General features: G+C 41.2%; 1 protein-coding gene across 1 annotated transcript in view; it reads left to right on the top strand.

Annotated features, from left to right (window-relative positions):
- Elovl4 (ELOVL fatty acid elongase 4) overlaps nucleotides 1–14,809 on the top strand; it is a 29,689-nt gene extending 14,880 nt beyond the window's left edge. The window contains exons 2-6 of the mRNA XM_005073689.4: nucleotides 4,112–4,299; nucleotides 6,209–6,289; nucleotides 9,160–9,331; nucleotides 10,697–10,824; nucleotides 12,725–14,809. Coding sequence (XP_005073746.1) covers nucleotides 4,112–4,299; nucleotides 6,209–6,289; nucleotides 9,160–9,331; nucleotides 10,697–10,824; nucleotides 12,725–13,000 — 845 coding nt within the window. The 3' untranslated portion in view covers nucleotides 13,001–14,809. The remainder of the gene's footprint in view (nucleotides 1–4,111; nucleotides 4,300–6,208; nucleotides 6,290–9,159; nucleotides 9,332–10,696; nucleotides 10,825–12,724) is intronic.
- The last annotated feature ends 11,021 nt before the right edge of the window (nucleotides 14,810–25,830 follow it).

The raw sequence follows: 25,830 nt of genomic DNA, 5'->3' as shown, positions 1-25,830 counted from the left end.
ACATCATGGCTGAGTAACTATGGATGACTTTCCAGCATAGGTAAAATTATGTGGTTACTGTCCATACTGATACTTGTAAACAGGTCGGTCCAGCTTGCTGTGAGTCTCATGAAACAGTAAATATAATGTTACAAATGGAAACCATTATACCCTTTAAGGGTGAGGCATGGTGACACATGCCTGTCATTCCAAACCCAAGAAGTTGAGGTAAGAGAATCATGAGTTCCAGGCCAAGCACTAAGGGGCACATTGGAAATAAAGGCAGAGTATTCATACACTCTTTTGGAGTAACACATGAGAATGTGGAGAATCTCAGGCCTCACTTGAGGCTTCACAGAAAATGTAGTGTCCCTGGAAATGGACTGCAGCACAGACCAAAGCCTCAGTGTGTGTTTCTACTCCTCTTGGGGTTTGTGTTGTTTCATTAAAGCTGGAGAGTCACTAATCACTTCACCTTCTCCTCTCCTGTGTTTATATATATATGGTGATCGTAGTCTTGGGAAGAGTTAAGTAATCTATGTAAAAGCCCCAGAAGATACCAAGGACTTGTGAGGGGAGAGGCTCCCCTGTCTCTCTTATGCACACAAGTGCACGAGCCCACACACACACACACACACACACACACACACACATACACACACACACACATATACACACACACATACACACACACACATATACACACACACATACACACACACACACACATATACACACACACACGACATGGTGTAGTCAGCATCAGCTCTGTGGATAATACTGACAATAACCACTAAGTTTTATATATGAAGGAAATGAAGGGATTGTGCCCTTGAGGCCTGTGCACAGTGACAGGGCCAGTGCTGAAGCTCAGTCACCAGCTGCATCCTGTATGCTTCCTGTTGTTTCCTGTTGTCATCTGGCTTCTCAGCTGTGTCTCGGCTTCCCTTAAAGTTCGATGTTGTAGAACCCTCAGCTTGTCTGTTGTGTAATCCTCTGCTGCTCCTAGGTGGTCCTCTCTAAGTGTTTCTGATGACTGAGAGACGGAGGTGGTAACCACACTGCACATCAACACGAGGAGGCAAGCTGGACATGGTGGGACACCATAGTCCTGTCTACTGTTTGAGAGGCTGAGGCAGGAGAATCGCTTGAACTCACATGTTCAGGCACAGGCTGGACAACAGAGTGAGACCCCCTACTTCTGACTAAAAAAATTGAAGAAGTACATTGTCTACTCTTAATTTCTGGCTTATTTTATATCCCAGTTTTCTTTTTCTGTTTTTTTTTCTTTTATATGTGCCTCTGTGTATAAGCTAATGTGTGCATATGTATTTATATAGGTGTGTGTGTGCGTGTGAGTATGTAAGCGAGTGTGTTGTATCTGTAGATCAATAGTGGATATCTTCTTTAGTTAATTGGCACCTCATTTTCTGAGACAGAGTCTCTTACTAAATGTGGAGCTCACTGACGGGGCTAGGCCAGCTGCCCAGCAAGCCCCCGGAGTCCTCCTGCCTGTGCCTTCCCAGCACTTAGACTGTAGCATGCAGTGCCACAGCCAGCTTTGACAGGATTCTAGGGATCAAATTCAGGCTCTTATACTTACATGGCAAAGACTTCATTGCCCGAGCCGTCCCTCCAGACTCTGAACTTGGTTTTCTATTTTTTCCTTTTTCACTTGCTGCTCAGAACTTTCTTTGAAGTCAGTAGGAATCCTCTGTGTGCTGAGATAAAAGGTGAGATGTACTCTGGGATCTCAAGATGTTACGGTCTCTCTATAGAAGAATGCCTCTTCTTTCCGGGATCTTAGATGTTAAGGTCTCTCTACAGAAGAATGCCTCTTCTTTCCAGGATCTTGGATGTTAAGGTCTCTCTATAGAAGAATGGCTCTTCTTTCCGGGATCTTGGATGTTAAGGTCTCTCTACAGAAGAATGCCTCTTCTTTCCAGGATCTTGGATGTTAAGGTCTCTCTATAGAAGAATGGCTCTTCTTTCCAGGATCTTAGATGTTAAGGTCTCTCTACAGAAGAATGGCTCTTCTTTCCGGGATCTTAGATGTTAAGGTCTCTCTACAGAAGAATGCCTCTTCTTTCCAGGATCTTGGATGTTAAGGTCTCTCTATAGAAGAATGCCTCTTCTTTCCGGGATCTTAGATGTTAAAGTCTCTATATAAGAATGCATTTTTTCAAATTCATGGTCTCTTTTTCTTTAACTGCTGCTGCTGCTGGTTGTGGTGGTGGTGGTGGTGTGTGTGTGTGTATTATTCCTTGTATGTATGTTTTCAGAGCTATTTTGGTGTGGGATAAGCAGTTGGTATGTTCTTCTCTGGGGAAGACTGTTCTACTCTCAGCATCTCTTAGCTGTCTGTAGTTCTTTGTGCAGGATTCAGGCCTTGTGAGGTTTCACCCTGTCCATGTTCACACCCCTCTCGGTGTCATCCTTTACTAGCTCACGTTTAGGCAGCCGTGTTGGTGAGACTTGCTGTGTAGCTTCTGACATTTCTAGGAGACGTCACTTCACAGCTCTTAGGGTTTTTCTACCCCCTCTCCTGCAATGATTCCTGAGCCATAGATGTGGGATTTGTGTCGTAGACGTATCCTTTGGGACTAGGCCCTATAATTTTGCATTTTGATCTCTTGTAACTTTCTATAATGGCCTCTGACCGTTGCAAAGAAAAGTTTCCTTGATGAGGGCTGAGAACTACATGTATCTGACCCTAGGAAAGGGAGTCCCTTCTTTGTTATGTTGAGACAGGATGTCTCTTACAATTTAGTAGACTGGCCTCAAGCTCAAAACGCTTCTGCCTGAATGCCCCCTGTCCTTGTCACCTTTTATCAACTGTTATTTCACCGAAACCATAATTGTGGCTCTTCACGACTTGGAAGATTATTCCATGAAACTTAATGTTTTCTTATGTCATATTTCCAATTGACAGTCTGTAGAAATAGATTAATGTACATTTAAGCAAATGTTTATATGTGTGTATACAGAAAGAGATCCTTTCTCTACCTCTTAGCTACACCCCCAGTCTGATTAGTATATTTTAAAACAGTATTGTAGTATTTAGTTATCTAATCCAGAACCATTTTTGCATACATAGTTTTAGTAAACAAGTCAGTTTACATAGAAGTTACTGTAATTAACACTACATTAAATTCATTTAGACTGGATTCTAGGACCTGGCCAAAAGACTTTTAATTTATTATGTTGAGATAAACTATGCTAAACATTGAATGTTAAATGTGTTTTGTATTGCAAAATAGATATTTGATTATAAATGAATGAAATATTGTTTAACTCTAGAAATATAAAGTTTAATCTTAATATATCTTACATATAAATAGAATTTTCTTAATCTGTTATTTCATTATCATTTCTTATTTTACAAATGTCCTCATTTTGAAAATGTTAAAGTATAAAATTGATTGTTGGGTGCATATTTAAATATTATGGTCAGTCAGTTTACTTTAAATGAAATCACTTGTTCCACTATAGGTTTTTCCTCATATGTGGATTAAGAGATGTGAAGATACAAATAGAGTTTTCATAGATAGTAAAATTGATGCACACTATCAATGGAAAAGGAGCAAACATATCTTAAATATGGCTACCATTTATGATAAATTACAATTGTAAAGAGATTGCCTTAATTCTTTAAGTATGATTGCATGGCAACTCTCATTTCCACAGCTATCCTACCTCATGGCTCCATTGCCCAGCACCTCATCAGTCCGGTTTGTGCTTGCTGAGGGGCGGAGATAGAGAGCAGTTCCATACTGCCTGATACATTTCACATGCTTAGTGCAGAAACTGAGTATTTCCTTAAAGCAATTATTTTAAAGCTGTGAAGGCTTCACTTTCAAGCTCATCACCTATATTTTTAGTGTATTTCCTCTGTTTCTTTGATGTTTTATAAAACATACCATGTAACCCAAGTAAAGAAGTGATTTTCCAATTATACGTATAGGAGTTGGTGGTGTCTGCATTTGTTTTATATATCACGTATTTTCACGGGGACAGCGATCTGTGCTTACTCCAATTTAAGAAATTGGGACATTTTAATTCCTAAGAGTATTTTGTTTTGTAAAACATGTATTGCTCAGTAAATTTCAGGTTGTTTCCATTCTCTCCGTAGATAAACGCGTAGAAAACTGGCCGCTCATGCAGTCTCCATGGCCGACGCTAAGCATAAGCACACTGTATCTCCTGTTCGTGTGGCTGGGTCCAAAGTGGATGAAAGACCGGGAGCCGTTTCAAATGCGCTTAGTGCTCATAATCTATAATTTTGGCATGGTTTTGCTTAACCTTTTCATCTTCAGAGAGGTAGGTTTATTAATGTCACTCTAATGGTTCCCCAGGGTTGTTGGGAACAATGTAAAAACAAGACACCTTGAAACTGCCATTGCAACCTTGCACGGCAGAATGACTGTTAGCTACTCGAAGATTATGTTTTTGACCTTTAGAGTTTCTAGGTAGCAGAAGTAGGAAATGGAGTGTGGGGTAGCTGTTTAGATGGGACTTTGAAGCATAGAACGGATTCTCAGCATACTCTTAGTTTTGACATTGGGAGTTATCCAGCTGTTACTAGTTTCATCTGTCTCATCTCTCAAGCGGGGAGGTACCTGCCAAGTAGGGAAGGCGGCTAGAGGTGAGAGAGGTGAGTTTTCAGGATGTCCGGCACATATTTAGCACTTAGTGAGCCAGAGGAGCTACCTGGACCACTTCTCATCAGTTTCAGGCCCGACACCCAATCAAAATACTTGGAAGTACCAGCTTCATGCCTTCATCTTATGTAACTTACTGTGTTATGTGTTGGAGCGGAAAGGAGTTGGCTGTCATACAGGTGTGGCTGCTAATCATCATACTTTTCTGGACATCAGCAAATTCTCCAGGGTATTTTGAAAGAAAACCCTGCAGGCTGGATTGGCACATTTCAAGTTACTGAAGTCTAAGGAATTCATTCTTACGAGACTTCTTAAAATTCTATGTGAGCTGATACCAAACCACAGGCACTAAGAAAATGAAGCCTTCTTTAGACAAGCCTCCAACAACAACTAAGCTGATAGGATCCTAGCTTCACAGACACGTTTGCTTGCTTTATTTGGATACCTTCACTTAGTTTGCTGGGCACACACCACTTTGGATCAAGATGTAAACCGGTTAAGGTGGGACAGGTCTTGGCTCAGTATCCAGAGAGTTTATTTCATCTTACACTTCCATGTAACAATCCAGACAGAGTCAGGGAAGGAACCTGAAGGCAGGAACTGAAGCAGAAGCCACAGAGGAACACTGCTCACTGGCTTGCTCGGCCTGTTTTCTTATAGCACACAAGATAAGTAGCCCAGGGGTGGCACCACCCCTAGCAAGCTGGGCCCTCCAGTGTCTACCATCAATCAAGAAAGTGCTCTGCACGCTTGCCCACAGGGCAGTCTGGTGGGGGCATTTTCTGAACTGAACTTCTCTTTTCCCAAATGACTATCTTGTGTGAAGTTGACAATAAAACTAGACAGCACAGTGACTGTAAAAGTTTCTCTTCGATTGAGTTGGCATTGTATAGAGTCAGCATCCATACTGGCCCAGAAACATTAAATGTATTTTTCTTATGTTTATAGAAGTAGTTCACAGCCGGGTGTTGGTGGTGCATGCCTTTAATCCCAGTACTTGGGAGGCAGAGGCAGGCGGATCTCTGTGAGTTCGAGGCCAGCCTGGTCTACAAAGTGAGTTCCAGGACAGCCTCCAAAGCCACAGAGGAACCCTGTCTCGAAAAACCAAAAAAAAAAAAAAAAAAAAAAAAGAAAGAAAAAAAGAAGTAGTTCACTGTGCTAAATATGTAAGGTCTTGCCTAAGCAAGTTTAATGTTCTTTAAATAATGACTGAATATTATGCATTTGATATCTTATGAAAAATAATATGCTTGTTTTTTAATTTGGTCTGTATTAAAATTATAGTAAAAAGTACCACACAAAAAATTTTAGAACTTCTAATATATCACATGTCCATTCAAGGTCTGGGGACGTAGCTCCATTGGTACAGCATTTGCCCAGCATACATGAGTCCTGAGTTTGATCCCCACACCACAAAACAATGAGAAAATAACTTTAAAATGTGTAACGCAGATGGAATCTTTTTAAAGAAAATAACTGCTTTCAAAACACTTTGTGTGTTGAATTTACTGTTTTCAATGTTGTGTCCACTAAACCTTCACTCCACATGTTAATCATTTTGTTTCCAGCTATTCATGGGATCATACAACGCAGGATACAGCTATATTTGTCAGACAGTGGATTATTCTAATAACGTTAATGAAGTCAGGGTAAGTATACCACTGAATACCATTGATTACTACAAGTAATTTAATTTTATGGGCTCTGAGTATATAAAAATATGATGCTGTATGGGAGAGAAATGTGTTGAGTGGGGTTGAGAAAGCTCTACTTTTCTTTAAAACACATCATTGGAAAATCTGTTCTTAGACCTCCAATGTGCTCTTTTATTTGGTGTTATAAGGATGAACATTATTGAATTGCTAGTATACAGTACTTTAAAAACAGTTTGTTCCATATTTGATGTAAAAGTATTTTCAATTTTTTCCAGGCATAATAGTGCACTTCTAATTCTAGCACTGGAGAAGGTAGATCTCTGTGAGTTCAAGGACAATCCAGTTCTATAGCAAATCCAGGCTAGTCAGAGTTATATAGTGAAACCCTATCTCCAATTTTGTTTTTAAAGTTTTGTGTCAAAAAATAGAAACTCAGAAAGTAGGCTTAACCTATTTGTAGAAAATATTTTAATTATATAATATTTAGTAAGACACAAGATAATCTGCCTGGGTATGAAGTTGGTCTTTATTAAATTTGTGAAAAAAATCACTACTAATATAATGCTACATTTTCTTTTTACAGTTACCTACATTAGTAAAATTATCATTTAAGTGGAAGAGAGAGCAAATTATTAAATATTTAATGAACTCTTGTATCTTTTGATCACTATAGAAATTATATTGAAACCCAGTTTACATACAAATGCATGTTTTGTATGTTCCATGTATCTTTTATATATGTGTACAATAATACCATATGTGTGTAATAGCATTCATTGGGAAAAATAACTTTTTGGCATGAGTTTTAGGGAGTAGATATATGGACGTTCACCAAGAGCTGTAACTAAATTCTTGTAATGTCGTTAGTACTTCATGTCCGTGTAATTTCCCTACTAAAGGGCTTTTAGACAGATGAAAAGCCACACCTTTGCTGGTCATGTTGGCTTCGTTCACTCGGTGCACACAAGTTGAGTTGGCATTCTTTGTCTGCAGTGGCAGGGCCTTGACCACAGAAGCAAGAAGATAGATTAAGTCTCTACCTGCAAAGTGCTCATATTCTGCTGAAGGCTGGGAGGCAGGTTATCAGCACGTCAAGAAACAGTTAAGAAAATAAAACCCGGGGCGTGGCTGAGAGAATGAGCGAGGTTGCTTCATTCAGATTCACAAGATATGAGAAAGATTTTCTTCTGATAGCTGTATTGCCAAAGAATCTCCTAAGTTGGGAGCTGGCTTCTTGTTAAAGGTGGGAAAAGACTTCCCTTCTCCCAGGAGGATGCTTAGAAAGCCACTTGGACAAGACAGTGTGTTCACATTATTAGGGTAAAGCTGCCAATTTCCATCCTGCTGGTTGCGAATCCACTCTGCCACCACTCACACATTTCACCCACTTCACTGAGTGGATTTCCCACACAGTCAAATTCAGCAGTACTCTTTCAGTAAAAACTGAGCTATTGTGAAAACCGACCTAGGACGAAAAGTCTGACAATTGAGCGGATTGCATTTGGAGTCTCATTCTGCCCACCTCTCTGGTCTGAGAGTGAACGTGGTGAAATGAGCACTATTCAGACTCTTTTTTTGTAAGCCTTGCATGCACCATGAGGTGTCACCCCTCATTGGGATGAGCCCCATTCAAAGGTAGTGCAGCTCGCCAACTAAGCAGAAATAGAGTTACATGTGAACTGGGCTAGCTTAGTGGTCCACAGGGAGGAAAATGAAGATTTTTGTCCCACAGTTTACCATGCTAAAACGGGTAGTTACTTCATCTTACAGCAATGGAAGCAGGGACATTAAGCACAGGGTTACTGTGGATAAACTAAATGAAGTCAGGCAGATTTTCAGCTAGTTTCATGCTTTGTAACAGTAGTGCTCAGGTTGAGGAAGGCTTGTCAGCTGATAAACGTAACACTTTCTTTTGTTTCTGCTTTCTGTTTTTTTTCTTCCTCCATCTTTTAAAATTATAATGTTAGGGAACACTTATTCTAAGTGATGCCTGATTCTAGAATTAAGAACTTTAAATTGCCATGAAGCCCTGGTTATGATCCCAGCACTTAAGGAATTTTGTTTTTCAAAAGAAAAAACCAAACCACATAAACAAAAACTCATTGTAGGCATTTTATGCAGGTGTAAATTGAGGAAGGCATTTTAGCCTTCTGTCACAGAAAGATTTATAAACACACTTCAGTTGTGAACTGACTTTTAAAATTTTCCACATATGATATTTATGTGTATATGGTATTTAGAAAATGTTTGCTATAGCAAAGTTACGTTTTGTTCATTGTTGCAATCAGACCCTTGTAGAATGGTTTAAAACATATATAGAGGTCACCCCTTGCTGGATCCTTAATCCCCCAGCACATCACATAATCTTTTTGTACCATCTGGTGTCTTAATTAGAGCCTGAGAAAAGACTTACTTGTATAAACAGGATTATGTTTGTGACCTAGGAAATAGTTGTTGTTTTAAAATTGATCATTTAAAAGATTTTGCTAACACAGGCTACAGTGATTAGAAACCTTGTAAAATTAAAGGGAATGGAGAGAGATGTTAAGACAAGAGCTGCTACACAAACATAGGCTCTGTAGAAACCCTGAACTATATACAGGTATGCTGGTTTCTCTACAAGGTGCAAAGCATAGTAGTGTGACTGGCTAGGTCTGTGCTCAGCAGCTGGCCACTGCTTGGCTGCAAGTAGAGAAAGCTTTGGATTTGTCGTCTGGTGGGTATGTGGTTAGTATCAAACCTACTTGGTGGCAGAATGACTGTACACCTTGTGCATGCACTGTTCTGCATGTATTAATACCTTGGAGAAGGCCACACAACAGGGGGATTTTGTTTGACAGTTTTCCTTTCCTTCCCTTTTACAGATAGCTGCTGCCTTGTGGTGGTACTTTGTATCGAAAGGAGTTGAGTATTTGGACACAGTGTTTTTTATCCTGAGGAAGAAAAACAACCAGGTGTCTTTCCTTCATGTGTACCATCACTGCACCATGTTCACACTGTGGTGGATTGGAATCAAGTGGGTGGCGGGGGGCCAAGGTGAGGAACCCGCCTGCCTGTATGAGATTCCCCAAGTAGGGGAAGTGTGTTTACCCTGGGGTCATTTAACTTGCTTTCATGAGTAATCGTTTCCATTCATGTTCATCCCACTTCTTAAAAACTCCAGCTCTTTATCTGTGAAGATAAAGATTTGCCCCCAAGATGAGCATAAACCACTATAGTAGCCGAAATGTCAGAAAACAGTATTACCTTGAGTGGGGAACCATAGAAACTGACACAGAATGTCTCATTTTCAGTCCAAGCCCTCAGCTTACAGACCTTGAATGACCCCACTGCTTCTCATTCAGGTGAACTTTTACATAGCCCATTAATGCTAAAGAGGATGAGAAGTCACAGCTGGGTAGAGATTTGCCTTCAGTCTTTCAGATTGCTGTCCACTAAGGGTGATGTACTTACCGAGCTGGGAACAGCCCTTTCCTCTGGACACCGGGTGCCATCGTGTCACTGTTTGCAACCTAGGCATTTCACACTTAAGAATTTCTAGTAAATTTAAAGTGAAACTCCGAATTTTAAGGATATTTAGTAAATATAAATTGATCCCATAGCCCACATTGTGATGAAAGGCATTATACTTAATATTCTAGAGAGAAAGAATTCTGTTGTGTTTGACTGAGTAGTATATGGCTAGATCTATATAAACTAAACAGATTAATCATCAATGTATGTAACACTGTCATGTTAACACTATGTAGAGAGCTGTCATGTTTAACACTATGTAGAGACATAAGAAATGAGTATTATTGCCCAGTGCTGATGGTGCAACGCCTTTAATCCCAGCACTCAGGAGGCAGAGGCAGGCAGATATCTGTGAGTTCCAGGCTAGCCTGGTCTACAGCACGAGTTCCAGGACAGTCTCCAAAACAATACAGAGAAACCAAAAAAAAAGGAAAAAAGAAATGGGCATTACTTTGCCACTGGTGTGCACATTGGTGTCTATAGAGACTATAATGTAATGTATTACAAGTCTCCATAAACACTTAGAGGCACCATAATCTCTCTCCAAGGAATTACTGTTAGGTTGGATTAAAATAGAGGAAAGTAGGAGGCAACACCATTTTACATTGTTTGCTGAAGCTTGCTGAGGTACCCCATTTGAATATTTACAGCTTCAAAAACCCTTTGCATTTTAGCAATACACATTTTTATTTATATGTTTTTTAAAAGAAACCCTCAAAGTTAAATTGTAAAAAAAGTCAAGCTTAATTTGAGAATTTTTCCCCTTAGTATTACTTAACTTAGATTCTAAACTAAAATAGAAGGTAATGTAGGTTCATTCACTTTTTGATCTCAGTGTCCGCATTGTCCGATAAGACTTTTCTTCAATTGCCTCTTATTTCTCAACAGCATTTTTTGGGGCCCAGATGAATTCTTTCATCCATGTGATCATGTACTCCTACTATGGACTTACTGCATTCGGCCCCTGGATCCAGAAATATCTTTGGTGGAAGCGATACCTTACCATGCTGCAGCTGGTGAGTTGGATGTTTTTGAAAAGTTATTTCTGGCTGTTGCCAAAATCAAAATACTTAAAATACCTGGAGTTTGTTATTTGTCTAGTGCTAAGTTGTTTTAGATTGTTTTCCATCACAAAATCTACTTTATAAGCAAGGTGCAGTGTCAAGGTTGGCTTGGTTCTACTTAGTCACTCGTGGGTAGACTGGCCATAGTCGCTTGCTTGGTACCACCCTTAAAAATTCAACTTCAGAACCTGTCCCTCTAAGAGCAAGTCTGTAAAACTACCTGTGGAAAGGATGGTTAAAATGTAAATATGCCACAAAATACATAGATTCATGGGGTGACTAGAAGAATACTTTCCATGAGTGACTGTGTTTTTCCTACCTTAACTATTTCATTTGTTCTTGTTTAAGTTTCCATTTTCCCCATGTTTTGGATCTTGTTAACAGACTCTATACATGTAGCAGAGGAAGCACAAAACCAAGGAAGCGTACGGGTGGGGGAAGGGGTTGAACACAGGATAGAGAATTCTTTCTGGTCCTGTAAAACTCTCTGCTTGAAGAGCAGAGCCAAGGATTTGAACTCCTAGTGTTCCAGGCAGACGCTCCCAGCAGCTCCTCCTTGCAGGACTTCTCATTGCACCCCAGTGCATGCATCAAAGCACTGTTGAGAACTTGGGTGTGGCCTTGTAATCAATCTGAAAATGCAAATCCAAGCTGGTAACTAATCTCCAGGCTTCAGAGTGTATTCTAATATGCTTTAATCATAGTGTACACTCCATTTTTATCAGTGGGATCGCATTTAGAAATATCCATCTCTGCCTTGAGTTGCTACATAGCTGCCTGACCAAACAGGAACCACAACCTTTGGGGAATGCTGGCTTTGAAGGATTCATTAGTAAAGAAACGCTCCAAGAAACTTACAGAATTTGTGGAAGCTTGATGCAGTTCATAGAACTCACTCCTCTCAGTGAGAGCTAAGTGGTCCCAAGACAATGAAAAGGTGACCGAAGTCATAGAAATTGTTCAGTCTCTTCTGTTGGGGTTTGCCCCGGGCTCTCTTCTAGTCACATCATACTCAATCACACCCTATACACACCCTATTTCAGTGGTACAGGTTCTAAGAGCCATTGTGAAATCAAAAGTTCTACAAATTTGGATTTTTGCCATGGGAATTGTTAAATTTAATATGAACCGACAATGTGTGTGGGACAAATAACCTTAGTATTTAATGAAATAAATATGTGGGTAGTGTTATCTTTCTCAAAGAAACTGTAGTTGCCCATTACAGATAGGATGCTGAACTTCAATTTCTGAGTCCGGCTTGCTCCAAACTCTTAAATCATATATGGATCTTACAAAAAGGTAACCCTTGCTAATGCTACAGCAGGGGTAACTCTGTGGCTCAGGGCATTCAGTGGGTAGCATGCCAGAATTTAAGTTTACCATTTGAGCATGTCTAACTTTAGAATTTTCTCTTCTTGAGGGTTCATAAAATTGAAGGTGAATCTTTTTATGTTTACTGGTTTTAACTGGAATATAAGTTTTGAAAGAATGGTGTTCATTTTGATAGGAACGTGCCGGACCCTATTAGCTGCCAGGGAAGGGCCATGAGGCAGCCTGATGAGCTCAAGTTCACCTTTAAGGTGAATGTGTTCCATATGACCTGGGAGCAGAAGGAGGAGTATTTAGGAGAAGGAGGCTGACTGAGCCAATTACAGTGGTGTCCATGGATGACAATGTCAAAGAACCCCATTTTTTTGTGTGCGTTCTTGCCTAAAAATTTAATCAAAGACTATTGACCTTTCAAGCGGTGTAGCCCTGCCCGGGAGACTGTGACCCCAGCCCCACCCGGGAGACTGTGACCCCAGCCCCGCCCTGATTGAATGTCCCCTGCACTGCTGTTTTTGTTTTCCAGGTTCAGTTCCACGTCACCATTGGGCACACAGCACTGTCTCTCTACACTGACTGCCCCTTCCCCAAGTGGATGCACTGGGCCCTGATCGCCTACGCAATCAGCTTCATATTCCTCTTTCTCAACTTCTACACTCGGACGTACAATGAGCCCAAGCAATCCAAAACCGGAAAGGCAGCCACGAATGGTATCTCAGCAAACGGTGTGAACAAGTCCGAAAAGCAGCTAGTGTTAGAAAACGGGAAACCCCAGAAAAACGGAAAGCCAAAAGGAGAGTAGACTGACGTGGGCCTTAACTGGTTGACAGTGAGGAAACTCCTGTGTCATATAAAATTTCAGGGGCAACAGAAGCGGAGGGTTTGGGGTGGGGAGAGAGGCAGGTGTGCGCCATGCACCTTCAGACTGAGCAAACCTTTCCAAATGGTACCCACATGTTTTATTTATGAAGTTTTTATTTTTAAACACTTTTTTTTGGTAGCCTCGATGTTGTCCAAAGCAATCCCAATGTGACCCTGGAGCACCTCCTCCTGTTTACACCCACCTGCTCAGTGGGTGAAAATGTCACCCATCTTCTATCCACTCCCTCTTCAGTCTGAATTTTAGATAATCACAGAAATGCAGTTTTTTGAAAAAAATTTTTTTCTAAATCACCAGTTCCCCACTGGTTGTAAATCTGACATTTTCTTGTCCAGAGATAGAGCTGTGGATACATTTGAATTTTGATTCATGTATTGACCCTTGTGGTCAAATCTCTCCACCTCTAGTCGGAATAGTCCCTTTTGGCTGTAATTAAATTTGAAAACTCTGCTAATCTCTGTAGAATCTTAGAGGCTTGATGATGATGGTGTTGGTGAAAATAAGAAAGAATAACAGTAAACCCTGTCTTGTGACCCAAAGGCCACCATGACTTAACGGCACAAATCACTGTGGGAAACATTTTTTTTTATTTTTGTGATGAGGAAGGTAGCCTTTGAATACTCGTATTATTATCAGAAATGTATTATGAGGATTAAGATTATTGAATGATTGAAGCATGAAACAACTCATGCCTCTGTTAGTAACATCTAAGGTAGTCACATTTACATACAGTTAGAACTCTAAGGGTATATTGATTATATCAGGCTTTCCTTGTTTTGATTTGTGGCTGTTGCTGATTTTTTCATATGTGGACATACACCTACCTCTTCTGTTGGAAAGAACATTTAAACAAAATAAAATGAAATAAATTTTACTTAAAAAATCAAGGAGTCCTCTAATGTAAAATTTAATTTTAACTTTTTTGTTTATTTTATTTTATTTACAAATAGCACACACCAAACATTTCTGGGATGTCATCCATCTCTTTCAGTGTGTCTCATTTTGAGTGATGCTTAATTCCCCTTGATGATGTTGCAAAATCTTCTTTATTAACTAGAAATGAAGTATCAATGCATTTTGGTGCAATATCTTGACTCCTTGGTGCTAATGATCGATAAATTCAGTGCTTGCTGGTACAAGGTGTTACTTGTTAATGCAAGATGGGAAAATGTGAGACCGAGTCAGGTCTCTCGAATCAAATTCGGTGTTTACAAAAGACGTATTTCATGTAATAGAACCGAACAACTGGAAAAAAGAAGTATTTCATGTAATAGAAACGAACAACTGACAGCTGCAGGAGAGACGTTGTTCCACAATTTTTTTAAAGACATAGATTAATTTGTTATGGGATGTCACAGAGGGATCATATGGAAAGAGAAAATGTGACAGAAATAGCATGAATATTTCTAAAGCTTTCAACTTGTCAAAACTGCATGTGTAGGAGGATGTCTGCTGTTTGTACAGACTTTCTGAATATTTTGTAAACTATATTTATTGTGCATTGAGATTACATTTTCCCCGAAGGCATGCAGTCATGAACATTGCAGAAAATTAGCAGCTCATCCAGTAATAGTGTGGTCTAAGAGGCTCAACACTTTGTTTTTTCGCCAGTGTGTAATGACTAGAGATGTGTAAATCTTTGTGAACATTCTGTACTGGCTTCCCAGACCCCTTCACTCCCTGCTATTCGATTTCAGCACAATAAATATACTACTGCCGTGGGAAAAGTGATTCTTTTTGTTAATAAGTTTGTTTCTGTTTGGATTTATTTTCTGTTGACCACTTCTTACACAGAAAAGCAATGAAGCTAGGTCTTGGGTCTCTGAGTTTTTGGTTCAAAGTTTGTCATTTTTGTATGTATTCATTTGTTTATTTTTGAGGCAGGGTGCTGTTATGTAGCTCAGGCTGGCCATGAACTCACTGCCCACTGGTCTCTGGCTCCACAGTCCTGTGATTACAGGAGTCCAGAAGAACTAAAGGTGTGTTTTTATGGTAGATTTTTTATATTAAAAATTACTTCTATTTGCTTTCAGACATGAAACATCATTCTAAATAATTCCGAGGAGGCTCTTAGAATCTCATGCCTAAATCACTCAGTCCTGACTATAAGTTTATGGAAGATGACTTTAAATGCCGAAATGACAGGGTTTCTTAATAGCTTTGGTAATTTCTGAATCATCAGAGAACAGTCATGTCTTGCTGCCAACACCCAGTGAACAAGGGTTTCACCTCCTTTGTATTCAAATATCTTTTGTGAAAATACCTTCCTAAGTAGAAAACAGAATTACTAAATAGTTGCACATTCACATATCTGACTATAAACACCTGAAACAGCAGCTTTCCAGTATATAGTAAATGGCTGTAGTGTCCCCCTCCCCCAGCCCTACCTTCCAGCACTCGTATCTGTGTCCTGACAGATACTGACTGGCTGCTAGTTTCAGCTTCAGCATTACTAATTCATTCATTCTTCCATTCCACACTCCAGGCATCTGAACGTTCAAGATGCTCATGTATTGAAACGTGACCTCTCCCAGTATCACGGCTCTTGCTAGTGGATTCTGTTGCCTGTGACTGAGGGCTGCTGCTTCCGGAGGGACAGGAGCCATAGTGTCCTCAGAGGGAGTCCCAAAAGCCTGGGGCAGGTGGATATTCGTGAAAGACTTTTAGGACTTTCAGTGATTTTCCAGTTCTGTCTCCCAAACGAAGAGCAGGAAGAAAGAAAGGAGACATCATAACTGAGTCATACAGCTGTCCCTTGGGTGGCACTTGGTAGCATTGCTCACATATGCCCCCGGGTTCCCCAGCCTGAGATAAAAGTCACAGTTAGCAGAGCCATTGACTTGCTCCTGTGGGCTTTGGCAGGCTGGCTGCTGCTTGCCAGGCTAGTGTCTGTCTGCTGTAGGTTCTCCTGTTTCTGAGGCGACTTTGTAATGGGGTCTACACAGGAGAGATGATGCAAATGGTGCCAGGCAGAGATGGCCTGTCACTTGGGAGGTTGCATTTCAGTCTGACAGCAAGAAGGGATTTTCCTAACAAATGCACCAGAATTTAATGTTCTGGGTTGTTGCTTTTGCTTTGTTTCCAGTTTCTTGCACGTATCTTGGACAGAGCTAAGCTGCAGGCTTTTAAAAATAAAAGATAAAGTGGACAGGTGTAAAAAAGAAAAATCGTAATTTACAGATTTGTTCTCTCAAGTACCTCATATATGTGAGAAAAAAAATGCCTGGAAGTAGAAATTATTTTGTTGTGCTGTACGATTGTGGTACCTCACCAGTTCAAGCTCTATATATCGACCACTGGGACAGAATGTTTCCCACTCTCCATCTCATCAGAATGGGCCACCTCTCACACTCTCCGCTCTTTCCTCCTTCGAGGTTTACCTCTACCGTCTGAATTCTCCCCTGCACCCCTCCCTTTCCTATTCAACCATCCTTCCTTTCCGTTTTAGGGAAGCCCGTTCTTTGTTCCTTTTCTCTGTTTAGAATTCTTTTCTTTGTGTTAGTTTGCCAGGGGGCGAAGGAAAGCCCGAGTTAGAATTCTTTTGTCACCGGTGATACATTAGATTTAACCAAGTCTCTCCTCCCTGTGAGGAAAGGATTCTACGAACCAGTCTTGCAAGAATAATGATTACCTAGCTATTTGGAAATGAGGGAGTGGGTAGATGTCATCATCTTGCATGATATGGAAGCATTATGCTAACAAGTCGTGCCCCACCTTGTGGCTTACGTTCTAATGTCCTTAATCTGGGCATCCTGGACAACACATTCCACAGGCATATTACATAGTTAAGAGCAGTAGCTCTTCATACATAGTCTCATTTCATAGGTATTTAATATATATCTTTTTCTCTCTTAGTGATGGGCATCAAACTGAGGCCTTGTGCATACTAGGCAAGATTTCTACCCCTGAGCTACATCCCTAGATTTCATGTTTTTTTTATTCTAATTTCAGTTCCAATCAGGAAAAATTTAAAGATGTTTCGTGATCACAAAAGAGAAAGAAGCCACTTGTTAAGTTTGTGTTTAGGAAGAAAAAAAGCTGTGGTTTTGCTTGAAGAATTATGGCCAACCCTTATAAAAGTGAAACCTAATGTTTTCTGCCCTACGAAAATATCCTGGTGATGCGAGGCGAAAGCACAACCAGAGGAGTTTGCAGAACAGATTTCTTACAATTGAGATTTGAACTTGTCATCCTAGAGGTCTACCCTACAGATTAGTCATGCCGTTACTCCAGCTCCATCTTTGTTAGTGTGCTAGACGCTGACCCGCACAATGAGTCCATTCCATTTGAAGTGCTTTGCCTGCTTTCCTTCAGCATTGCAGAGACTGAAGAACTAAATTTCCATTTCTTCCATTCCTTTGTGACCTGTGCTTCTCTGACAACTTTAACTTTTGTCGACCCAAGGCAATCGATTGAAACTTTAAGAAGGCAGAGGACACAGATGCACCTTCTTGTGGTAGTGCACTTAAAACAATGGGCTCTTCCAGACAAGTTGGCAATAGCTGGCCTGTATGTTCTACTGTCTATGTCAGTGTTGTAGATGCAGACAGTTGTGGTAACAGCAGTCATGGCAGATGTAGCTGTACACATTTGAAGTCAAAGCTAAAGGAGGTTTTCTGACCTTCACGTTTCCAAGTTAGTAATTGTAAGAGTATTCAATCCTTTGTGTATGTGTGGTGGTGGTGGTGGTGGTGGTGGTGGTGGTGGTGGTGGTGGTGGTGGTGGTGGTGTGTGTGTGTGTGTGTGTGTGTGTGTGTGTGTTTGAGATACCTTGAATGCTATCTGTTCTATACACTTAACCTTATATATAACTCAGCATGTCTACAACACTAAACATGATCAAGAAATGGCTCTAAAGACTATATGGAATTAGTTGTCTGCCATAGTTGAATTTGTAGGGAGCAGTAACTTCATGTTCAGTGGGAAATACGATAATATTTCCATGAGGCATATGGCTAAGTTAAGACCCATGGTTATCTAGAATGGGATTGTAATTAAAGGCAACCATTTGGCAGGCCAAAAGTTTGCTGTATTTTACCGTTATGTGAAGATCAGTTACCGAATGTGAAGATCAGTGACAAGGCTGTTCTTGATTGCACTACTGATCTCACAGAGAGTTAACTCACATCTGAAATTCTTGGTCCAGAGTAGGACAAGGAGCCTCTATGGCTGCTGCAAGAGACTTCCTGGTACTTTGTACTTGCAGACCCAAAATGCCTCCAAATGAGATCCAAAGTTTATTCCTGTGGGTTGAAGAGCTAAAACTTAAGTCCACAACCTCAACAGTTTTCTGTGCGAATGTTGCAAGATTGGTTGTGAAATGACAGATATAAGAACTGCATTGCATTTGAGCAGATTTGGCTGTACCTGAGAACCCCGATCTCTCAATCCCTTTGACCTAGGCCTGACCTATTAAAGCAGGTCCTCTTCCTTTATTGGGTGACATAGGCCTTCGTTACACGAAGGTAGCTACCCTCCAAAGGGAGGCTGGCCCTTCCCGTGATGCTTTCCACTCTCTGTGCCATCGTATCCAGGAGAATTGTGTGGCATGCTCCAGGGGAACTCTCCTGATGGGAGATTGTAGGATTTGGCTGATTTTCATCTGTAGTAATACATAGGAATAGATTCTCAGGAGACTAACCAAAGCAGGATGACATATCTGTAGAATGAACTGAGATTAATGATAGATATATAATGTACCAGAAATTCTTGATTTGAGGCTAGTGAGGAGTGACTTTATGGTTTGTCAATTGTCTAACTGAACCTGGACTTATAGGCTACTTAAAATAAGATGGAAATGAGAAAAGCATTGGAATACCATGTTTGTTAGAATCAAAAGGCTTATGGAGATAGTAAGGTTGGGGGTTTTGTCGTTTTTGGCTATTCCCTCACTGTTTGATAAGGACCACCAAATGTTTGAAAAAGTGCTTAGTAGCTACTTCCTGTAGGTTGGGGATGATGGGGGAAGAGAAAGCTGTCTCTGAAATGCCCCTTCAGTGCAAATGATAGTGTCACAGGCTGAGGCTGGAGAGTTACCTAAATGCCAGTAATAGTGTGGCCATCACAACAGTAGAGTCAGAATGGATATTAGAATGGCTTAGTTTGAGGATATGGGCATAACTGCTTATGATGTGCCTGGGTAGACATAAATGGGCAACTTACTCAAGTCCTATTGATTGGTATAACTGACAAAATCTGGAAAACTCCAGCCTGAGTTGCCACAATGGAAAGGAACATTGCCTTACCAATTCCCAAATGGGATCCAGGCCACAGATCTGGAGTTTCATCCCTCCCTCCCTCCCTCCCTCCCTCCCTCCCTCCCTCCCTCCCTCCCTCCCTCCCTCCCTCTCTTTCTCTCATTTGAGACATGGTCTCACTATGTTACCTAGGCTGGTCTTGTATTTTTGGGCTCCTGCTTTCCTCTCAACTATTTCCGAAGGGCTAGGCCTACACACATGCTCCGTGATGTCAGGCTGCAGAGATACCTCTGTGAAGGGAATTTTGCAGGGTGGTGCTATGAGGAAACATTGTATATCTTCTTACCTTTCACCAAGAGAGAAGAGAAACAGTTTGGGGGGGGGTGCTGGAACATGGAACATCGATACCATCAAGCGTCCAAGTTATTAACAGGGTCCCCAGTCAAAATGGGGGTAGTAGAAGCCGGATGGTAAACGGGATTCTGTCTGAGTCCATCCCACTTGAGCTCACTGATTCTCCACCCCCCAAACACACACCTTCCCAGTTCCCACATGTACAGCTGAGTTAGACATACCATCTTTCTTGGGTCCTACACTGCCTCCCCTACTCAGCAAACAAGGAGAGGAATGGGAGGAAAGACCAAGTCAAAGCTAAAACCTTTTCTCCCAATTGAAACAGTATGCCTCAAGTAGTGAGCGTCACATTACCTGGTAATGTCAGCTGTTCCTGTTGCTCTCCACATCTGAAAGATTCAAGGTATTGAGTCTTTGTCATGTTCCCGTTTAACTCTTCCTGTTTTACCCGAACAGAAAAATAGTGGAGTCTTGGAGAGTGACAATTCATGCAATTCCACACTGAGCAGCTGTTGCAGATGTAGTCTGTTAATAAGCAAATCAGCATAATTTTGACAGCTGATAGCTATCAATGCTTAGTCGTTTTCCTTCATTTTCAATAGAGTTGAACCACTTTTTCACCTGCACCACAAGTATGCGCATATCTTACATAGACCTCTTACATATATATACCTTAGCATACCCCTCAGAAAAATGCCATCCATCCCTTCTCTGTTAAGAGTCAACCATAGCAACCTTGTTTGTTTCATCCTGACAGATATCACTATGGTCCACCGTGGATAGCATCACACTGATGTGATGCCATGAGGAGGACGTAGCAAATACCACAGATTCTTTGGCAAAGGAAAATGTATGCCAGAAGTAGGAGGGAAAATAAATGGTAAATTCAAGGGTCATAACACTTAAGTGTATGGTACTGACACTCCCTCCAGAGTAAGAAAATTGCTGCTGTCTACCACCAATCACTATTCAAGAATCACCAGATGGCTGTCATCTTGTTGGCTTTTGTAACAATACACACAGTTGAGGGTGTTGCTCTTTCTCATTGATTAAGTAGGCCATGAGCCTACTGGGTCTGAATGGGGTCAAAGGCAAGAAAAGGATTATCAGGCACCATGAATTGCAGTGCAAGCTGCTCTGCTATTTAAGACTGATGAACCAATATATTAAGTGGTGCTTGAAGTGTTTGACAGAAAGTAGTTCTGGGGGTGACATCTGAAAGCCCTTGATTTGGAATCAAGGTGCAGTCCTTTAGGGTTTTAGGTAAAAGCCATGACCTAGTCCCCCAGTTGTTAAGAAACAGATCCAAGATTGAGCTTGGACTTTGCTATGTATTTGTGTATCCGACTACAGAGCATGAAATGATTCTGCAAACTGAGCTGCTCTCCTGGGCTGGGTGTTATCTGACCCACCATCTCATAAGCACAGCAGTGGGAGGCCGCGCAGGCGCAGGTCCATGGCCTGAGCTGCCCTTAGATTCCTTCCCTGCCTGCCCATGCTTCACGCCTTCCTCATATCACCCATTCTGCTTCACAACAGTTCCACTAAGAACTTTATTTATACAGTGGCTGATGGATTGCACACCTCCGATACATGTTCTGAAATGCTAAGCCATACAGACTACATCATCTCAGCTCCTTCTGTGGCTTCATTGTGGCCCTCAAATTCATATGGTGGTTGGGATTTAAGTCATGAAGTCATGTGGTAATGGTATCTGGAGGTGGGACCCATGGGACACAGGGATTTGCCCCTCATGGATGAATGTAGCATGGCTGAAGGGTGGCTTTGTCAGATAAGTGGACTCTCTGGCTAGCTTGCTCTACTAAGTGATACCTTCCATCATGCCTTAACCCTGTAGGAAGACCCTGTCCATATGCCAAGCAATCTTCCAAGACCATAATCTCATTAACCCTTTTCTTTGTGAAATATCCAGGGTGTGGAATTTTGCAATAATCACAGAAAATGGAGAAAGACAGCAAGCTCTCTGGCCAACTGGCCGCCAGCTGATTTCAGTCAACAGGGCATGGTGATCCAAAGATTCCAGAGTTACAAGGAATCTTCCTTGCCCTCTCCCTACTTTGGGTCGTCTCTGCAACTCAGCCCCCGGCCTCAAGAAACACAGCTTCTACTGGTGAAGCTTCCTCCTCCTGATTCTCACCAAGCTCATGAGTTTTCCTTCCCACTCCTGAACTTCCAGAACAACTCCCAACTCCTGTTCATTTCCTTGGATCTCAGTTCTTCCTTTCTGATCCTCACTGCCGTCTCTACTTCTACATCCCACCCTTTCACTAAAGCTTCTTCATGCAAGCCACGTGGGCTAAAATCTGGCCGATGCTCTGCCCCTTCTTGAGAAACTGAAAAAGAAAATAATGAAACTTGGCTTACAAAATAATTTATGTAACATGCAAACACCAGTTGGAAATGGGCTGCGGCCACATTACAACCGAGCTTGTAAGTGACTGGCAAAGAGATGCCTTGGGGGGTAAGATTATGAAGACATGAATTCAAATACTCAACACTTACGTAAGAAGCCAGGTATGCAACACATATACACGTAACACACATACACACACACACACACACACACACACACACACACACACACACACACAGTTATACATCTGCATGGTGACTTTTCCTACAGGAAAAATGAACACAATTGCAAATTTGATAATTGTTTGGTCAAATGATGAAGGAGTTGCAAAGATATCATTGAAGACTGATGACAAGGTGTCCTGAGAATTTCTGAATGACACACATTTTGTTTTCCATGTGGATGCTCACTGCACAGAGGCTTTAAACATCCATTGCTTTCTCCAAACAGCTCATTTTCGGTGTTATGACTCATTTAGTGGGCAAGAGATTGATTGTATAGTGAACTGAATTGTAGCCTCTGGAGCCTATAGATGTCATCCTTCTTGAAAAAAAAGTATTGCAGATGTGAATAAGAATCTTAAGGTGGAGCTGGAGAGATGTCTCAGCTGTTAAGAGCACTTGCTGATCTTAAGGAGGACCTGGGTTCAATTCCCAGCACCCACATGGCAGCTCCCTTTAACTTCAGTTCCAGGGGACCCCACTATCTTCAGGCCACTATTGACACCAGGCATGAATGTGGTGCACATACACACATGCAGGCAAAACACCTATACACAATTTTTAAAAACATTCTTAAAAGAGAGAAATTCTTCCTATGCAAAGAGAAGATGAGGGAGATGGAGGCAGACTTAAAGGGATTCAGCTCAGGGATGTGGGCCCTCATCAGAAAGAGTCAAGGAAAGGTCTCTCTCTCTCTCTCTCTCTCTCTCTCTCTCTCTCTCTCTCTCTCTCTCTCTCTCTCTCTCTCTCTCTCAAGACAAAGTTTCTCTGTGTAGCTTTGGAGTCTATCCTAACACTCATTCTATAGACCAGGCTGGCTTTGAACTTGAACTCACAGAGATCCTCCTGTCTCTTCCTCCCAAGTGCTGGGCTCTTTCTTTCTCTTTTTAACAATTTTTTAATTGATTCTTTGGGGATTGTACATCATGCACTCCAATCCCACTCATTTCCAAGTCCCTCTGTATCTACCCTTCATCCTTGTAGTATCCCCCTCAAAAGGAAACTTAAGAAGAAAAAGTAAAATACAAATAAATAAAAACATGAATAAGAATATTGATTAGAAGCAGACAAAATAAAACAAAAACCCACTTCACTCCTTTGTCTTTCTAGCCTTTCCATCACCTCTTCTTTTGTCTTAGTGGCATTGGGAGCTGCTGAGTATCAAGCAGTATTCCCTTCTGTCTAAACAGCTTTACTTGCAAATGTTGATTGTGTAATGTGTTGTTGGTCAGATTCAAGGCCTCTGGCTTCCAGCGCACCATCAATAGTGGACCCTCTCTGAAACTCCTCTGGGATATGCTTTTGTTGCCCTGAGTCAGGATGGGGTAGATGTTGGGGAGTGCCAACTCAAAGTCCTGGATGTGTATCTGAGTGACAGCTGGATTGTTTAGTTCACCCTCAGGTGAAGGGTGAAGCCAGCTCTCCCACGCTCACAGTGAGGGGTGGGGCCAGCTTTCCTAATGCTGGGGGCCAGTTGCCTTCTGGTCTAACTCATTGGTTCTGATGCCCCTGGGCCACCATGGGGTCAGTTTAAAGCCTCTAGAAAGAGTACAACCTCGCCCACACCTTCACATCACACTTCTAGGCTCCAAAAATGTAAGAGGATAAAGTTTGTAAATCATTTGCTGCAGGAACATAGGGAGGGTCAACATGGACTTGAAAAGGTTGATCTGGTGGGCACGTCTGTGGATCGGCCAGTCTCCCACAGTGGAGCCTGATGCTGGTCCTGATATCCTTGGACTACACAGCAACTTGGTAGTTTCCATTGCAGAGAGCTCAGTAATCCATTGTAATTGGGATAACCCACTGTGAACTCAATGATTTGCTAATAGAAGCATTAGTTTGAGAACTTCTGAGCACTGCTTCATATTATTCAGAAATTTATTTTATAAAAAATGACACACGCTCACTCAAGGCATCTAGGCATCTTTCTCTAGACTGCAGCGGCCCACTTGTGGTAGCTTTGAATATTTTCTTTAGCTTATGTTGACACTGATAGATGCTAAACAAAGTAAAAGCCCAACCTCTCTCTTTCCCTCACTATTTGACAGAAGGTACACTATTGATGGTAAAAATTGAAATCTAATTTATAATAAACCAAAGTGGAATCACACATGCACTAGAAGAGAACCGTCACTCTAGCTGGATCTACAGAATGAGTTGGGTGGGGCCTTTATATAATTACCAGTTGTGGGGAAGGGCGAGCATATTTTTTGTTACCAGGAGTGTACAAACTTTTGACTTCTGTGGACTGCGCAGGACAAAAAAGAACTGTCTTAGGCCGCACATTAAATGCAGAAACACAAAACCTGGAGAATAAAGAAGTCTGCTGAAACCACAGATAAACACAGATGTCCCTAACCACCCTGGCTATGTGGGACCCATTCAGTGTCTCAAGTTGTTTCTAATGAAGAGAATGAGCTTGGTAAGTAATAAAGTTTCGTGAAATTTTTGATGTTTTTATTATAAAAGCAAAAGAAAAAAGACAACATAAAACTGGTGGAATATTTGACATTGTGTTCGAGAAACAAATACAGTGTTTCTCAACTTTCCTAATGCTGTGAACCTTTAATATAGTTATTTTTGTGACCCCCCAACCTTAAAATTATATTTGTTGTTATTTCTTAACTGCAATTTTGCTATTGTTATGAATCATGATATAAATGTGTTTCCAGTGGTCTTAGGCAACCCATGTAAAAGGGACATTCAATCCCCAAAGGGGTTATGACCCATAGACTGAAAACTGCTGAACTAATATGTTAGTGTTTGGTTCAATGGAAGTAGTTGAGCCTCCTACAGTGCTCATGGGTGCTTGGTTCTTGTTCTGCTCTCAGCTTTCCTCTTGAAAACAGCTGCTCACAAACAGTTGCTGTCAGAGAGTGATGACACGAACAAGGCAAGATTGTAATCAAAAGAGGGGAAGGGCATCTGTCTCTGAGAAGACAGGACCTATAAAACCTCGTAAAAAGACACAATAAAATTTGTCATTAAGTCAAATGCCAGATTGAAACTATAGGCATTCCATCTGAAAATTGGCAAGAACCATATTTATGTCTATTAAAAATGGGGTTGCAAATGCAACAGAATACTGATTATTTTCCAAGAGGCCTTAAATCTGTTTTCTAAGCTTTGTATCAAGTTGAAACCACAGTTAACATACTTTTCATTGTTCCTGGTGTTTAGCCAACCTGTCAAAATGCACAGAATCATTGGCCTTAATTTGAGCTTGTCATAATTTTAGTTTCATTCATTTGAACTGTATTGCTAACTTGGTTTTCACCTTAAAGACACATATTTATCTCATTTAAATATTTAATTCACTAAAAGTGCTAAATCTGTACACCAGTTCTCTCTCTATATATATATATTATTTAAATTACAAACAATCTTATTTTACATATGAATCCCAGTTCCATCACCCTCCCATCCTCACATGCCCCTACTGACCCCCCATCCCACCTCCTATCTACTCCCCAGGGAGGGTGAGGCCTTCCATGGGGGATCATCAAAGTCTGTCTCATCATTTGTGGGAGGTCCTAGGCCCTCCCCGTGTACCTAGGCTTATAGAGTAGCCCTCGAGGGGGAATAGGCTCCCAAGTCCATTCG

Source organism: Mesocricetus auratus, unplaced genomic scaffold, assembly GCF_017639785.1.
Source record: "Mesocricetus auratus isolate SY011 unplaced genomic scaffold, BCM_Maur_2.0 Super-Scaffold_100691, whole genome shotgun sequence".
NCBI classification, from domain to species: Eukaryota; Metazoa; Chordata; class Mammalia; order Rodentia; family Cricetidae; genus Mesocricetus; species Mesocricetus auratus.
The sequence above is the reverse complement of the archived record's forward strand: the minus strand, read 5'-3'. Positions and strand labels throughout refer to the sequence as shown.